This window comes from Puma concolor, chromosome A1 (assembly GCF_028749965.1).
Source record: "Puma concolor isolate L17-30 chromosome A1, mPumCon1.1.hap2, whole genome shotgun sequence".
In the NCBI taxonomy this organism is placed as follows: domain Eukaryota; kingdom Metazoa; phylum Chordata; class Mammalia; order Carnivora; family Felidae; genus Puma; species Puma concolor.
Genome location: NC_141667.1, coordinates 119142122 through 119160332, shown reverse-complemented (window position 1 = coordinate 119160332; position 18211 = coordinate 119142122). Strand labels below are relative to the sequence as shown.

At 37.7% G+C, this 18211-nt stretch overlaps 1 protein-coding gene across 4 annotated transcripts in view; it reads left to right on the top strand.

The window, feature by feature from the left end:
- RBM27 (RNA binding motif protein 27) overlaps positions 1 to 18211 on the top strand; it is a 75630-nt gene that overhangs the window by 16327 nt on the left and 41092 nt on the right. For 2 of the 4 annotated variants that reach the window (XM_086701288.1, XM_025924194.2), the window contains exons 3-8: positions 3759 to 3883; positions 9149 to 9240; positions 9908 to 10101; positions 10836 to 11096; positions 13270 to 13557; positions 16593 to 16727. In XM_086701288.1, coding sequence (XP_086557414.1) covers positions 3759 to 3883; positions 9149 to 9240; positions 9908 to 10101; positions 10836 to 11096; positions 13270 to 13557; positions 16593 to 16727 — 1095 coding nt within the window. Of the gene's footprint in view, positions 1 to 3758; positions 3884 to 9148; positions 9241 to 9907; positions 10102 to 10832; positions 11097 to 13269; positions 13558 to 16592; positions 16728 to 18211 lie in introns of all 4 variants that reach the window. The other 2 variants (XM_086701281.1, XM_086701268.1) reach the window with 1 other exon arrangement.

Genomic DNA, 18211 nt, shown 5'->3' with positions numbered 1-18211 from the left:
GTAAATATGGCTTCTCACTTGGAAAACAGGATTACATATTTTTTTGGTGGATTTTAAGGCTTTTTTTTTTTAATACACAAAAAACATAATACTTCTAGAATTCCTCCCCAGTACAGGTGAGTATTTGTTTTCTTTTTTTGTAAAGGAGTATTTTCTAAATGTATTCATTTGTTTTACTTAGTTTACCTGTGATGAAACTAGAAGAGTCATGTGACACACAGAGCCATGAGAATAGTAAAAAAAAATAAATGTAGTGAAGACATAGGGGTAAGAGGCAAATGTATATTTAAATATACATTTAAGAGTTTGTTGTAAAAGCTTTAAAGATTTTTAGTAACTTTTTAAAAAAACAGTACACAAGAAGAATCATAAAAACTTTTTTTTTAATATTTATTTTTGAGAGAGAGAGCGCTAGTGCATGTGCACAAATGGGGAAAGAGCAGAGAGAGGGAGACAGAATCGGAAACAGGCTTGAACCCACGAACTGTGAGATCATGACCTCAGCTGAAGTCAGACCCTTAACCACCTGAGCCACTCAGGTGCCCCTAAAAACTTTTTTTTTTTAAGTTTATTTATCTTGAAAGAGGGAGAGAGAGAGACAGAGAACATGCATGTGAGCTGGAGAGGGACAGGGAGAGGGAGAGAGAGAATCTTAAGCAAGCTCCATTCTATCAGTGCAGAGCTGAGGAGAGGCTTGAGGCCACAAACTGTCAGATAATGACCTGGGCTGAAATGAGGAGTTAGATGCCCAACCAACTGAGCCACCCAGGAGCCCTTATAAAACATTCTTTAAAAGAGAAGAAAATTAATAGCCATAAATTTGCCACCAGAGATAAAATCAGTTACGTTCGTATATGTCTTTGTAGACTAGCATGGTCTAGTAGAACTTTGTACACTGATGAGTATAGTCTATATCTTCCTTTTCTAATTCAGTAGCTCCTAGCAGCTTTTGAGCGCTTGAAATGGGGCTAAGGTGACTTAGGAACTGATTTTTATGTTTTTAATTTTTATGTATGTGTGTATGTTTACTTTTGAGACAGAGAGACAGAGTGTGAGCAGGTAAGGGGCAGAGGGAGGGAGACACAGAATCTAAAGCAGGCTCTAGGCTCTGAGCTGTCAGCACAGAGCCTGACGCAGGGCTCGAACCCACGAACTGGGAGAACATGATCTGAGCCGAAGTCAGCTGCTTAATGTACTGAGCTACCTCTGCGCCCTAGGAACTGATTTTTAGATTTAAATTAATTTAAACAGCTACATGTGTTTCGTGGCTTCTGTATTGGACTGCATGGCTCTGAACTTATATATATATATATATATATATATATATATATATATATATTTGTATTACATGTCAAAGTAGTTTTAAATGAATATATGCCCTTGTAATCTTAAAAAAAAACAATAGTTTATCTTGAATATTATGTTAGGTATTTAGCTATGCTTTTGTTTCTTTTTTATAAATATTAAAAAAAAATTTTTTTAAAGTTTATTTTAGAGAGAGAGACAGTGCTAGTGGGAGAGGGGCAGAGAGAGTGAGACACAGAATCCAAAGCAGGCTCCAGGCTCAGAGCTGTCAGCATAGAGCCTGACATGGGACTCGAACTCATGGACTGCGAGATCATGACCTGAGCTGAAGTTGGACACCCAACCAACTGAGCCACCCAGGCACCCCTATAATTATGTTTTAGATGTTTGTTTTTTTGAGACAGAGAGCGAGGCATGTGTGTATGCATGGGCGGGGTAGGGGCAGAGAGTGTGGTAGAGAGAGAATCACAAGCAGACCCTGTGCACTTGACACAGAGCCTGATGCGGGGTTCTATATCTCTGTCTCACAAACTGTGAGTTCATGACTTGAGCCGAATTCAAGAGTTGGCACTTAACTGACTGAGCCACCCAGGTGATCCTCTTTTTCTTTGTAAGTTTGTTTATTTAAGAAATCTCTGTACCCAATGTGGGGCTGGAACTCATGACCTTGAGATCAAGAGCTACATATTCTTCTGACACAGCCAGTCAGTCAGGCACCCCACAGTTGTTCATTGGGTTATAGGTCTTTTATTTTTTCAATTTTTTGAGAGAGAGTGAGAGAGAAGATGCAAATGGGGAAGGAGCAGAGGGGGAGAGAGAGACAGAGACAGAGAGACACTCAAGCAGACTCCACGCTCATTGCAGAGCTTGACACGGGTCTTGATCCCAGGACCATGGGATCATGACCTGAACCAAAATCAAGAGTTGGACACTTAACTGACTGAGCCACCTATGCACCTTGTATTATAGGTCTTTTAAATTACAAAAGTGATACATGTTTTAAAAAATGTTTTAAGAAGTACAGAAGCATATGGAGAGAGTCTTGATCATAAAGAGTTTTGAAGGGTCTGATCAATTTATTGTTTTAAAGTTAGGTGTAACAGTTAACAAGACCTAACAGTTTTATAATCACAGAAAATGCTTACTACACAAATTAATACCATAAAGTTTTTTGAAAACATACTTTTCTGAAGAAAAACTCATTTTACATTTTAGAAATAGCTATTTATATAAAATGTATAATTACAGTGTAAGTAGATTCTGTGCTATATTTTTTTTTTTTAATTTTTTTTTCAACGTTTATTTTTGGGACAGAGAGAGACAGAGCATGAACGGGGGAGGGGCAGAGAGAGAGGGAGACACAGAATCGGAAACAGGCTCCAGGCTCTGAGCCATCAGCCCAGAGCCCGACGCGGGGCTCGAACTCACAGACCGTGAGACCGTGACCTGGCTGAAGTCGGACGCTTAACCGACTACACCACCCAGGCGCCCCATGTGCTATATTTTTAATACACCCTGTAGTTTTTAATAAATTCATCTGGTTCCCCCATTCAGTTAATCTGAAAAAGTTACAAAATACAGTAGCTTTTAAGTAAAACACAACAAGATATTTTCATATCATTCTCGTACCAAACTTTATTTTTCCAAGTGATTTTATTTTATTTATTTATTTTTTTTCAACGTTTATTTATTTTTGGGACAGAGAGAGACAGAGCATGAACGGGGGAAGGGCAGAGAGAGAGGGAGACACAGAATCGGAAACAGGCTCCAGGCTCCGAGCCATCAGCCCAGAGCCTGACGCGGGGCTCGAACTCACGGACCGTGAGATCGTGACCTGGCTGAAGTCGGACGCTTAACCGACTGCGCCACCCAGGCGCCCCTCCAAGTGATTTTAAAATGTTTATAATGAAATTTTTGAATAGACAGTACATTTAATCCAACAATTAAAGGTATGTATCTTGAAAAATATCATGAAAAGTCTGTCTCACTTGTTTTTCGTTTGTTCCCTCCCGCTTCCAGTAGACAACCTTGTCATTTTTTGTCTGTGTCCTTTCAGAGTTTTATGCACATATAAACAGATACAAATATTTAGTTTGTGTCTTTGAGATGTGATGTTATCCATATTCATTCTCTTTAGAGCTCTGTGTATTTTGTTGTATGGTTGTGACATACTTTATTTAACTAGTCTCTTATTCATGAAAATTGTTCTTTTTCCAGCATTTTACTATTTTGTACTCAGTGTTGCATATACATCATTTTGTACATAAGCAAGAACGTACAAAGGATTTAAAAACCCAGACATGGGAATCTCCCTCATAAAGTATAGACAGACTTAGTTTTGATTCCACTGCCAGTGTGGAAGGTGTTCTGTTTTCCTCAGCTTTGCCGAGGAGCGTGTTGTCAGTCTTCAGTTATTGTTTGTGCAATATTTAAATACTGTTTCTTCTCCTTAGAAACTTCAGGTTTTGTGGATAAACTGTTTGAAAGTCTCTACACCAAGAACTACCTTCCACCTTTGGAACCAGTTAAGCCTGAGCCAAAACCACCAGTCCAAGAAAAAGAAGAAATTAAAGAAGAGGTAATGTAAAGTTTTCTTTTGCTTTTGGGGGCTTTTTAGTTCCTATTCCTAGTATCATTCTTAGTTGGAAGTTGACCTCTTTAAAAATAATTATCTCTCGGGGCGCCTGGGTGGCGCAGTCGGTTAAGCGTCCGACTTCAGCCAGGTCACGATCTTGCGGTCTGTGAGTTCGAGCCCCGCGTCAGGCTCTGGGCTGATGGCTCGGAGCCTGGAGCCTGTTTCCGATTCTGTGTCTCCCTCTCTCTCTGCCCCTCCCCCGTTCATGCTCTGTCTCTCTCTGTCCCAAAAATAAATAAAAAACGTTGAAAAAAAAATTAAAAAAATAAAATAAAAATAATTACCTCTGATTGACTTTTCTGTGTTTGGCATGTTACAGATTCTTTATCAGGGCTTCTTAGTTAACTTCTTAGTTTTTTGGACTGGAAATGTTATTTAGTGTTCCAAGAAATGTTTTAGGAATATTGAGAAATTCAGAGAAATCTTAGTGATTTTAGAAAGACAAAACTTGGTTACATGTAGAGGTTTGACTAAAAGTGAGATGAAAGCTCAAGAAAAATGATTAAGTGACACATGTTCATATTATAGACCAACCATTTTCTCTTTTTTAACCACAGAGTATTTTTTATGGTTAAGGTAGTTACAAATAAATAGTTATAATGTTAACATATGAAAGAAAAAAACGTTTTTACAAAGGTTGGAGTTTAAAAGCATGATTATATAAGGTAATGTTCTTGTTTGAACTAAGGGGAAACTTTACAGAGTTGATTTGTAATTCCTCCTTTCTTTTCCATTTTTCCTTCCTTCCTTCCTTCCTTCCTTCCTTCCTTCCTTCCTTCCTTCCTTCCTTCCTTCCTTCCTTCCTTCCTTCTTTCTTTCTTTCTTTCTTTCTTTCTTTCTTTCTTAAACCCAGTGTGGGGCTTGAACTCAACCCTGAGATTAAGAGTCATGTCTTCTATCGAATGAACCTGTCAGGCGCCCCCATTTGTGATTCTTTTTATGTACAGATAACACAGTATTATAAGATTATGGGTTCTAGAATCAGGCTGCATGAGTTAAAATGATAGCTCTAAAATAAATTACTTGCTTCATTTTCACATCAGGATAATGATCATAGTAATACTTATCTCATTGAGGATTAAATGAGATTTTTATATATACACACATCTTAGCTACCTGGCACATGAACGTTGGTTATGATCCAGAAATATTTATCAACTTTTGTTTTTATTATAATTGTTTAATAAACTTTTTATTTGGGAATACTTTTAAGTTTACATAAAAATTATAAGAATAGTACCTAAAACATCTGTATACCATCTATCTTTATTCACCTATTGAAGATTTGTCCCATGTGCTCTCTTTATATATCCACACCCAGAACTATCATGCTCTGAATCTAGGAGTAAGTTAGATACCTTATGATCTCATGGCATTCTGTGTACTTCATAAGAATAACGATGTTCGTTATTCTCATTTTCAGTAAATTTAATTTTGACAAAATACTTTAATCCTGTTTGTATTTCAATTTTATGCATTGTCCCAACAATGTACCACCACCACCCTTTTATTTCAATGTCCTCCCCCGCCTTTTTTAACAGTTTTTTTCTCTTTCAGTACATGATTCAATCTAAGAAGCAAGTATTGCATTTAGTTGTCCTCTCTGCTCCATTTTTAAATGCTAGGCTGATTGAATCAATCCATCATTAAAAGAAAACAAGGGGCTCCTGGGTGGCTTAGTTGGTTGAACGTCCATCCAGCTCTTGACTGGCTCAGGTCATGATCTCACGGTTTGTGGGTTTGAGCCCCGCATCAGGCTCAATGCTGACAGTGTGGAGCCTGCTTGGATTCTGTCTCTCTCCCCTTGCCTCTCCCCCTCCCCTGCTCGTGTGCACGTGTGCTCTCTCTCTCTCTTTCAAAATAAATAAATAAATAAACAAACTTAAAAAAACAAAACAACAGCAAAACGTGGCTATACTTACAATCAGTTGAAACCACTGTTGCATTTTCGTTTTTGGCTCATGGCACTATAATTGTTTCATAAAATCTTTTTAAAATAGGAGACACTCTCAGTATGTTACTTCAAGTAATGGAAATAGTAAGAAACTTTTCTGCTGTACTTGATTGTGTATAAATTTTGGTCTATGTGTACAGGTTAAATCTTTTAAAATAAGTTACAATTTTTGCACCATTTGTCCTTTTCTACAGTCTTTGAAGTTCAGTGGACTAGAAGTATCTGTTTGAAAGATAGCAGGTTTGAACATAAGTGAAAAATTGCATTATTTTGAGTTATTAAAGAACAGTTTAAAAAAAACAAATTGTTGCACTGTTTCATTTTGTATCATACTAAGTTCTAATTTCGAAAATTGTGAAAAATGGGTATCAGCTTCTGCATGTAACAACTCCACAGATAACATCATGTGGTATTTCTCTTGTATTCTAAGATTTTGTACACAACTTAATTGTCATCACTGACATAAATAACAGCTTATTGAGCTAGTGTATAAGTAAAGTAGCTTATCCTAACTCTTCTACACGATGTGGAAAGGAAGGGGTTTAAGGTAGCACATACTTCTGGTCTGTGCTAGGTTGATGCACTTTCTCTGAGCAGTGTAGAGAGTTGCAGATCCATTTTAACTTTTTTCTTTAAAGGAAAAGGGCATTGTGTATGCCCTCTGACTTATTTATTTATTAAAAAAAATTTTTTTTAATGTTTTATGTATTTTTGAGACAGAGAGAGACAGAGCATGAGCAGGGGAGGGGCAGAGAGAGAGGGAGACACAGAATCTGAAGCAGGCTCCAGGCTCTGAACTGTCAGCACAGAGCCTGATGCAGGGGTCGAACTCACGGACCATGAGATCATGACCTGAGCCAAAGTTGGACGCTTAACCGACTGAGCCACCTAGGCACCCCACCCTCTGACTTTTTTAAAATAGCTTTATTGAAATACAACTCCCCTACCATACAATTCCCCTACTCACAGTGTACAAATGTGATGGTTTTTATCGTATTCAGAATTGTGCAGCCATCACTAGTATGCTCCATTTTAAATCATTTTCATTATCCAAAAATGAAACCCTGTAGTCATTAATCTATCACCCGCCAGCCCTTCTTTCCCGATTCCCACCCCTCTTTTAGGCAGCCACTAATCTACTTATTTCTCTATGGATTTGGCTGTTCTGAATATTTCATATAAATAGAATTATATAATTTGTAGTCTTTTGTGACTAACATTCATTTAGCAGGATGCTTTCAGGGTTCATGTAGGTTTTATCATGTATTCATTTTTTATGGCTGAATAATATTCCATTTTGGGAATGTACCACATTTTCTTTATCCACTTATGAGTTGATGGATATTTGGGTTGATAGACAAGTTGTTGATGCTTTTTTGTTGTTCTGAATAATGTTGCTCTGAACATTCATGTCCCAAGTTTTTGGGTGGCCTTATGTTTTTATTTCTCTTGGATCTTTCAACTCTTTAATAATAGTTTTTTCCATTAGGAATTAATACATGTTCATCAAGAAAATTGTTGCAAAATACAGAAAAGGAAAAAGATCTTCCAAGTTGATGTCTTTTAAGTTTATTTTAATCTTTAAATCCCCCCTTTATACCTACCTGTATGTCTCTCTCATTCTTCTCTTCCTCCCCACTTTTTTCTCCCTAAATTTTATGTTGTTGAAGGAACTCAGTCTTTTGCTCTGTAGAGTTTTTGCCATCTGGATTTGCTGATTGCATCCCAGGGGAGTAACATATATAGTCTGTATTTCCTGTAAATAGGTAAAGAGAATGATTTTTAAATATAGTCTTAACAAATGTGTGGTATTTTAGCCAGCGCCATATGGCTGCCATATTGTGGCTACCATTTTATGTTGCCTGAGTTTTATTGTTCTCATCTGTTCCATTCACTGACCTCTTATTTGTTTTTTGTTTTTTTTTAATTTTTTTTTTTTTCAACGTTTATTTATTTTTGGGACAGAGAGAGACAGCATGAACGGGGGAGGGGCAGAGAGAGAGGGAGACACAGAATCGGAAACAGGCTCCAGGCTCCGAGCCATCAGCCCAGAGCCTGACGCGGGGCTCGAACTCCCGGACCGCGAGATCGTGACCTGGCTGAAGTCGGACGCTTAACCGACTGCGCCACCCAGGCGCCCCGACCTCTTATTTGTTAAGTGAGCTTCTCCATTAGATGGACCTTTGTTTTAGCTCTAAGGCAAATGACTTTATTTCACCTTTCTCTAGTAAAGGCTGTATGTTTGTTTTGAGATTAATCTTAAAAAAAAAATAAAATCACAAGTTATTTCTGGTCAGTCTTAACTGTTAGGCTTTAAAAAGAAGACAGTATTTCTTGGGGCCCCTGGTGGCTCGGTCATTTAAATGCCTGACATTGGCTCAGGTCATGATCTCATAGTTCATGGGTTCGAGCCCCACACTGGACTCTCTGCTGACAGCTCACGTCCTAGACCCTCCTTCACATTCTTTGTCTCCCTCTCTCTCTGCCCCTCCCCTGCTCACTCACTCTCTCTCTCTCTGTCTCTGTCTCAAAAATAAACATTAAAAAATAAAAATAAAAAAATAAGACAATATTTCCATTAATTCCAATATCATTTTCCTGTAAATCTCATGAAATGTGTAGTTTATGGCACTTATTTACTTTACCATTTTTTCTTGAAACATTTTCTGTGAAATAAATCTACAGCCCTCAAATTATGAGTATATTTTATAATTAGGAAAACAGGAACCATTTTGCATATGATACTTAGAAATGCAGAATTGCTGTTTCTGCGGTTTAATTGTGAGGGACTAATTGCTGTTTCCCTCCTGCACTTCCATTCTCTACCTTAAACTAACATTTAAAAATTAGTGTATTACTGTTAAAATAATTTCAGCATCTTTTTTACTCCCCCCCGTTGCCTAACTTTTTTAGATGTGATTTGCCTCCAATATTTCTTTCTTTCGTCTTTTTTAAATAAGTTTATTTATTTTGAGAGAGAGCATGAGACAGCGAGCAGGGGAGGTGAAGAGGGAGAGAGGGAGAGAATCCCAACAAGTCTCCACGCTGATGCATGGCTTGAACCCACAAACCTTGAGACCATGACCTGAGCTGAAATCAAGAGTTGGACACTCAGCTGACTGAGCCGCCCAGGAGCCTCTTGACTTCAGTATTTCAGTGTATTTGTGCCCTCTCTTTCGTTAGAAAGATTATCAGGTGGATGTGTTTCGTAATTAGTAGAAGGACTGATCTTTCTAATGAATGCTTTCATGTAGGTATTTCAGGAGCCGGCAGAGGAAGAACGAGATGGCAGAAAAAAGAAGTATCCTAGTCCCCAGAAGACTCGTTCAGAATCTAGTGAACGAAGGTTTGTATTTGTATTTAGTTAGGAAGACACTCATAATTCACTTTTCAGTTACTTTGTAGGGGCATTAATGGGATTTTTAACATATGTACTGATCCCTCTCTCTCTAAACTGATTAAAGAAAGTGAATGTTACCTTCCTTCCATTCTGTTTTTTGTCTTTGTCATATTTTCTCTTCCTTTTATAAACAGTCATCATTATGTGCTTTCCCCAAGAGCACAGGGGTGGGAGTAGTCTCCTTAGAGGATATTAATGAAATGTTCCATTTGGTTAGGGGTGCTCACTATTAAAATCATCCGTAGTATTTTATATTACAAATAGTTCAGTTTATATGTTGAATCATCAGCCTGCCATCCAGAAATTAGTCTTTTGTTTAGGAAAACTTTATTGCAGCCTTTTTTTCTTTCCTACTTGTAAATTTCTTTTTTTCCCCTACCCCTCCCCATACTTTGGATTCACCTCTTTCATTTCTCCCCACCCAGTATACTTGAGGGAATGTTTTTTCTTATTATATAATGGATCAGAGGAGTTGTGCTGTGGCTTTATGGCTTTCTAAAAAAGCAAGACGTTACGAGTTTTGATGAATCAGGGAGGGTATTTCATACTCCTGATTCGTTTGCTTACTTGGTTTCTCTAGTGTATATATGGCTTTTATATCTGTGCATTACAGGACACGTGAGAAAAAAAGGGAAGATGGCAAGTGGAGAGACTATGACCGGTACTATGAGCGGAATGAATTGTACCGTGAGAAATATGACTGGAGAAGAGGCAGGAGTAAGAGCCGGAGTAAGAGCCGAGGCCTGAGTCGAAGCCGAAGCCGAAGTAGAGGGCGCAGCAAAGACCGGGATCCAAGTAGGAATGTTGGTGAGTAGATGAGGCTTCCCCCTAAAAACTCTATATTGCTTATTTTCCTTTATCATAACTGTACCAGAAGTTCCCTTCAAGGCACATTACCTTTAACGTGTCTGAGCGATATAAAATCTAGAAATGTCTCAAAAAATCTAATACTGATTTTGTTACAGAGACAGGGCTGAGTTTGACTAAAAAGAAGCTGTTGATGAGTATATCATGGTACATGTCTAGGCTTAAAGTCATTTTGTATAATTGAAACTAATGTCATTTCATCAACAAGGCTATCATTGGAGGAAGAGGATTGCTCCTTCCCCCACCCTCTGACTAAAAATAATTGATTTGCTTTAAGATTGCCTAGAGTTTCTAAACTTAAAAATAAAAAATGTAGGTAGATAACTAACTGGGATCCCAACCACTCATTACCAGGATGAAGTCAGTTCTTGGAAGTCACTTCTTAGGTAGCTTTCTTATTAACTCTCAGCGGTGAGGCTGGTCTGTCTTCATTATGTACTGATGTTGATGTTATAAAAGATGATTTTACATAAGCTCTTGTCAAGATACATCACGTTGTTGATGCTCCTGCTTTTAGGATATATTAATAATGAGAACACTTTGAAATACGGATAGCTCAGTAAGTTTACTGCAGTGTTCTCTTTTTCCCTGTTCTGTGAAAAAAGGAATCATAGGTTGAGAACATAAATGTCTAATCTCGGTTGTTTCTTGTTTTTACTTTGTTTCTAAAGCAGAGCACAGGGAAAGATCAAAGTTCAAGAGTGAAAGGAACGACTTGGAGAGTTCCTATGTGCCTGTGTCTGCACCACCTCCGAGCTCTTCTGAGCAGTACTCCTCTGGGGCACAGTCTATTCCCAGCACTGTTACTGTGATTGCACCTGCGCACCACTCTGAAAACACAACGGAGAGTTGGTCTAATTACTATAACAATCATAGCTCTTCCAATTCTTTTGGTCGAAACCCACCACCAAAGAGGCGATGCAGAGATTATGATGGTAAAAATTGTCCTTTAGATTGTACCCCAAAGTGCTAGTAAAGCAAATGTGAATATTACAGACCTTTTCATTTTAATCCAGATTTTTGTTAAAAGGGATGGATGAGGAGGAAAATCTCTTTTCGTATATGCTTATTTGCTTTTTTGATTTAATAGTTTGGTTCTGGTTAGGGTGTTCACGTGTCATCCATTCATTTCTTTGTTGTTGTTGTTACTTCAGACAGTATACCACAAAATTTGGTAGGCACTAGGAATTGTAATTTATTTGTGTAGTGTTTGGTGGTGGCAATTTGTTAAGCATTATAACTTAGTTAAAATTTTAGTATGCTGACTTTCCATTTGAATGTATGTATGTATTTAGGTGTGTATGTATTTTAATTTTTTATTATGGAAATATTTAAATATTAATGTTGACAGAACAATGTAATTAACCCTAGTGTATCCGTGATCTCGCATCAGCAGTTAGTAGCTCCTGGGCAATTTTGTTTTCATCTGTGCTTTTCTACTGCTTCTTCTGGACCTGTATTATTTGAAGCAAATCACAGACATAATTAACATGTTTCCTGTAAATATAGAATATATATTTTTACATTTTGTTTATTTTATTATTGTTGTTTTTAATGTTTATTTATTTTTGAGACAGAGAGCACAAACGAGGGAGGGTCAGAGAGAGAGTAAGATACAGAATCCGAAGCAGGCTCCAGTCTCTGAGCTGTCAGCACAGAGCCCAGCACAGGGCTCGAACTCACGAACTGTGAGATCATGACCTGAGCCAAAGTCGGAGGCTCAACCAACTGAGCCACCCAGGCGCCCCAACATTTTATTTATTTTTAAGTGGGAAATAGAATCAAATAATAATTCAGGCATTATCTCATTCTCACCCTGGTCTCCCAGCCACAGAGTTCTCTTAAGGCCAATTTAATGTTATTTATTTATTTATTTATTTATTTACTTATATATTTATTTTTTAAGTTTGTTTATTTTGAGAGAGAGAGAGAGAGAGAGAAGGCAGGGGAGGACAGAGATAGAAGAAGAGAATCCCAAGCAGTTGGTGCAGAGCCCGATGAAGTGCTTGAATTCATGAACTGTGAGATCATGACCTGAGCTGAAATCCAGAGTCAGGTGCTTAACCGACCAAGCCACCCAGGCACCCCAGTGCTATTAATTTCTTATGTATCTTTCCAAACATAGTCTGAATATGTGTACATAAATATGTACGTTCTCCCGTTTTCTATTTTACATAAATGCTAGTATACTATTCACACTCTTCTGCATGTATTTTTTTTCACAGAGTAGTATTTGCTGGCAGTTGTCCTATATTAGAGCTTACTTAATGCTTTTTTGAGGTGTTTTAGTATTCTATATGTAGAAAAACATGTTTAACTTAATTTGATGTTAATGTGCTTTTGGGGTGTTTCTAACATTTTGTTATTATGAACAATGCTGCAGTGAATAACCTAGTAAATTGAATGGTTTTTTTTCTTCCTTTTTTTTTTTTTTTTTTTACATTTATTTTAAAGTAATTTCTCCACCCAACATGGGGATTGTATTTACAACCCTGAGATCAAGAGTCACATGCTCCACCAACTGAGTCAGCCAGGCACCCCTTCCACTTTAATATTTTAAACTAAAGTTTCAAACTGTACATATAGCAAGAATGTAGAATTTAGAATAATACCATGAAAATAGATAGTTGAAATTAGATTGTCTAGTTAAGTCCTTTACCTGCTGTACCCTGCCTTTGCTGTTTTGAATCTGAATTTTTTTTTTTTTATTATTTCCTTAAAGTAATCTCTACAACCAGTGTGAGACTCAAACTCATGACCCCAAGATCAAGAGTAGCATGCTCTATGGACTGAGCCAGCCAGGCACCCTGAGTCTGAATTTTTATTACAAAAACTTAATGGCGAATAGGTTAATCTGATAGTGGCTACTAGCCTGTTTTGGACCCTGTTACTTGCTATCTCAACAAAGCGTAGTCTCAGAAAGTAGAGAGTACATCTGGCCCTACCTCAGTGATCTGTGATGATTAACAGAGTAACACTAAGAAGACTTTAAATTCCTTGGAGAAAAAATACTTTGTAAATCAGATAGGTAGGCTTTTCAGGGTCTTGTTTTATTTGTTTTCTGAACTCTAAATAGATTGTAATAAGATTGTTCTTCTGTTCTTACAGAAAGAGGATTTTGTGTACTTGGTGACCTTTGTCAGTTTGATCATGGAAATGATCCCCTGGTTGTTGATGAAGTCGCTCTGCCAAGCATGATTCCTTTCCCTCCACCTCCCCCTGGGCTTCCTCCTCCACCACCTCCTGGAATGTTAATGCCTCCAATGCCAGGACCAGGCCCAGGACCAGGCCCCGGCCCCGGCCCGGGTCCAGGTCCAGGTCCTGGACATAGCATGAGACTTCCTGTTCCCCAGGGACATGGCCAGCCTCCACCATCTGTTGTGCTTCCCATACCAAGTAAGTATATGTTCATTGAATATTTCTTTCTTTAGCAAAGAATTGTATTTAGAAGAACCCATCTCTTAGCTAACTTGACACTAGATTTAAAGTTTTTGAAAGATAGATTAAGAATAGATACCTTCAGGGGCGCCTGGGTGGCGCAGTCGGTTGGGCGGCCGACTTCAGCCAGGTCACGATCTCGCGGTCCGTGAGTTCGAGCCCCGCGTTGGGCTCTGGGCTGATGGCTCGGAGCCTGGAGCCTGTTTCCGATTCTGTGTCTCCCTCTCTCTCTGCCCCTCCCCCGTTCATGCTCTGTCTCTCTCTGTCCCAAAAATAAATAAAAAACGTTGAAAAAAAAAAAATTTAAAAAAAAAAAAAAAATAGATACCTTCAAAAAATCTTGGGGCGCCTGGGTGGCGCAGTCGGTTAAGCGTCCGACTTCAGCCAGGTCACGATCTTGCGGTCCGTGAGTTTGAGCCCCGCGTCAGGCTCTGGGCTGATGGCTCGGAGCCTGGAGCCTGTTTCCGATTCTGTGTCTCCCTCTCTCTCTGCCCCTCCCCCGTTCATGCTCTGTCTCTCTCTGTCCCAAAAATAAATAAAAACGTTGAAAAAAAAATCTTAGGAGTCAAAATCTTGCTTAGTTGACAACATCTTGAGAAATCCCAGTGTTTTGAAGATGTCAGAAAAAAGAACATGCCACTTGGTTAATGAAATTTCCTAGTCTTAAAATCTGTTCTAGAATATTAAAATAATTTTTAAAGTCTTTTATGGAAATTTTCAAATATGGTAGAATAATAATTTGTGTACCACATGCACGATCATCCAACTTCAGTGATTATCAGTATTCACCTGTTTTTGTCTTATTTCCTCCACCTTGCTCCCACTCCCCCGCCGCTGCCCCACCCTAGTGTGTGCGCTTTTTGGCTCATTTTTGCTGGAGTAAAATTCCAAAAGTCTTATCATTTCACTAGCATGTACTTTAGTATGAGTCTCTTTACTGATAAGGATTGTTTAGTGTTTATTTTACTTTATTTTTTAGTGAACTGTATGCTCTTATCACATCCACCAAAATGGAGTACGAAATGTTTTTATTTATGTTAACGTTTATTTGAGAAAGAGAGAGCAAGCACAAGTGGGGAGGGGTAGAGAGAGGGAGACACAGAATACGAAGCAGGCTCTGGGCTCTGAGCTGTCAGCGCAGAGGCCGATGTGGGGCTCGAACCTGAGAACTGTGAGATCATGAAATGAGCTGAAGTGGGATACTTAACTGACTGAGCCACCCAGGCACCCCAAGCACAAAATTTTTTTAAATGATCATTTAAAAATTCTTAACAGTTGATAGTTTAGCAAAAAGAGAAGCAAGACTAAAGTCCTTTTTGTTTTTTTTGTTTTTTTTTTTTTTGGTAATTAGAAAAAACTGGTGAATAGTTTACATGTGTGCAAAGATAGAACAAAATATCTATGTGGAGACATTAACAATTGTTAAGAGATGGCAAATTGTTATTTAAAAAAATTTTTTTAATGTTTATTCATTTTTTGAGAGACAGTGAGTGGGGGAGGGGCAGAGAGAGAGGGAGACACAATCCAAAGCAAGCTCCAGGCTCTGAACTGACAGCACAGAGCCCAATGCTGGGCTTGAACCCACAAACCGCGAGATCATGACCTGGACCGAAGTCAGACGCCCGACTGAGCCACCCAGGCGCCCCGCAAATTGTTATTTTAAAAAATGATTGCCATTCAGTTTATTAAGCAGTACTTTTTCAACTTTCTTTTTTTAAACTCTTTATTTTTGAAAATATTGTAGACTCACAAGGAAGTGACAAAAATAGTTTAGCATGAACCCATGTACCAATCACCTAGCTTTCCTGCAGTAGTATTCTTTATAGAACACATTTCATGGGGCACCTGGGTGGCTCTGTAAGTTGAGTGTCCATCTTCAACTCAGGTCACAATCTCACAGTTTGTGAGTTTGACCTGACATTGGGCTCACTGCTGTCAATGCAGAGCCTGCTTTGGATCCTTTGTCTCCCTCTCTCTGCTTCTCACCTACTTGCACTCTCTCTTTCAAAAATAAACATAAAAAAAAAAAAAGGAATTAAAAAAGAACACATTTCATTAATGTTGATAAAGATTTGGAGACATTTAATACTCAGATTTAGTATTGTCAATTATATGGCATAATTGTGAAGCTCAAGTTGAGATTTTATTCCCCAGATATAAAGACATCTTAATACGTAGAAATTCTCACAATAAAAGATGTGATATGTGGGAACATTTCTGTTTAATAGTGAAATCCAAGAATGTCATTTTTTCCATGTTGCTATGAAAAATTTCAGGCAAACTGAAAAGTTGAAAGAATTATACACTGAATACCTATATACTCACCATCTAGGTTCCTGATGAATATTTTACTATATTTCTCTCGTCATGTATCTTTCTATCTTTTCCATTATTATTTTTATATGTTCCTTAGAGCATGCATGTGCACACTTGGGGAAGGGACAGAAAGAAAAGGAGAGAGAATCCCAAGCATGGCTTGATCTCACAAACCATGGGATCATTACCTGAGCTGAAATCAAGAGTCGGGACGCCTGAGTGAGCCACGCAGGCGCCCCAGCCCATTGTTATTTTTGATGCATTTCCTGTTGTGTTGCAGACAATCAGTATATTTAAACATGTTCATGATGTTGTAGAACTTGAGTTCTGTAGAACTTTATCATCATCCCAGAAAGTTCAAGTTACTTCTCAGCCATTTTTCACTCCCATTCTCCAGAGGTAACTATTCTGTTTTTTTGTACCCTGGAGTTGTTTTGTCTGTTTTAGAACTGAAATGTCATCTTAATTAATACTGCAACTCAGAGTGTTGAAGCATGTGTTTATCGAATTCCTTTATTCTGTTCTAAGCTAAAGTAGGTAGTTTAATAATGACTACCCAAAATAGTACTAGCATAGTATTTTTATTAGTTAGGAAACATTAGTGTTCTAACTTTTTCTTTCCTTTTCTTTCCCTTTTCTTTTCTCTTCTCTTCTCTTTTCTTTTCTTTAATTCTTAGGACCACCCATAACACAGTCAAGCTTGATAAACAACCGTGACCAGCCTGGGACGAGTGCAGTGCCCAATCTTGCGCCAGTGGGAGCAAGACTACCTCCTCCTTTACCCCAGAACCTCCTTTATACAGTATCAGAACGTAAGTAAATACTGCTTGACTTAAAACTGCTAGGGTCTAGAAAAGCTTAAGTTTCAGTGTTACCCTTTTAAAAAATACAATTTGTTTCTCTTCTTACGGACTGTGCCATATAAAAATTATATTTGTATTCACAAGGAAGTTTACTATGTGGTTATGCTCTTTAGTTGTGTATTAACTTGTGTGTTCATGGAGGAGAAGAGCAAGGCCTTCTGTACTGGAGAAGTTTCCTGTAGAGGAGGTAGCAACATTTATATCTCTTAAAGGACATTTCTTTTGAAGCTTTATTCTCTTCTAAAGGAAATTTATTTGAAGCTTCTGTTAAAAAATTGTACCTCTGATTGAATTTCCAAAGCACAAGTCTTATCTTCTAAGAATATACAAAAGGTCAGATAAAATATGCCTAATAATTATTAACGTGTATGCTGGAGTGAAGATAGCGAACATCATTTAAACTGTAATATTTAATGGCTAGGATATTTATAACATTTATGTTTATAATATGTTGTTCTTCAGTCCTAATTCTTTCTTTTTTCTTAGGTGACTTTGTTGTTTATAGTTGATTTATAGTAGATTTAAAGTTTTTAAAAAAATTTCCCTAATAGCATAAAAGTGACGTAATTAGTTGTTAAAAATGTCAGGTTGTGAGTTTTTAATGTTTACAGAGCTATGTCACTTTATCGATAAATTCATCTTTTATGCAATTCTGTTTGTCAGGCATTTTTTCGTCTTTATCATACCATGGTGACACAGTTCAAAGTAATTAATAAGCCCAGGTTTAAATCCTGGTTCCATTACTTTCTGTCATTGTGACCTTGGACAAGTTACTTAACTTCTTTGTATCTTAATTTTCTCTTCTGTCAAATGGGAATAATAATATTACTCACCTCATTAAGAGTGTTTGAGGAATAAAGGAATATATGTATGTAAAGTATCTAAAATAGTACCTGGCATCTAGTATGCTAGATGTGGTGGTTAGTTTTTATACTGTAGTTATTATTGTCTGCTTAAATTTTAACTTTTCTGAAATCAAACATAATTATCTTCTCTTTAAGTCTCTACCTCCACTATCCCTGTCTTTATAAATTGAAATAACAGCCATCTAGTCCCCTAGAATTGAAACTTTGACATGATTGACTCATTGCTTTGCTTTTTTATATCTAGTTAGTAAAAAAATCCTTTCTCTTTTTCTTTGAAGTATCCGTTTCTCTCTATTCCTCCTGTGGCTTTTGCCCTCATCCACACTTGAATCACCTCACATTTGGATTATTGCTGTACTTCTTTTGACTCCCATTATGTTTCACTCCCCCTAAGTCACACCACATAGTGCTGCTAGTTTTCCTAAGAAAGCCATTCACGACATGAGAACTCTGTAGTGGCCACAGTTTTCTCCCAAACTGTAGATGAACCCTTCCCTGTAGCTTCTCTTTTATATAATAGGTAATCTCACTGTGCTCTCACATACATCTTCTGGTTAGGCCATTAAT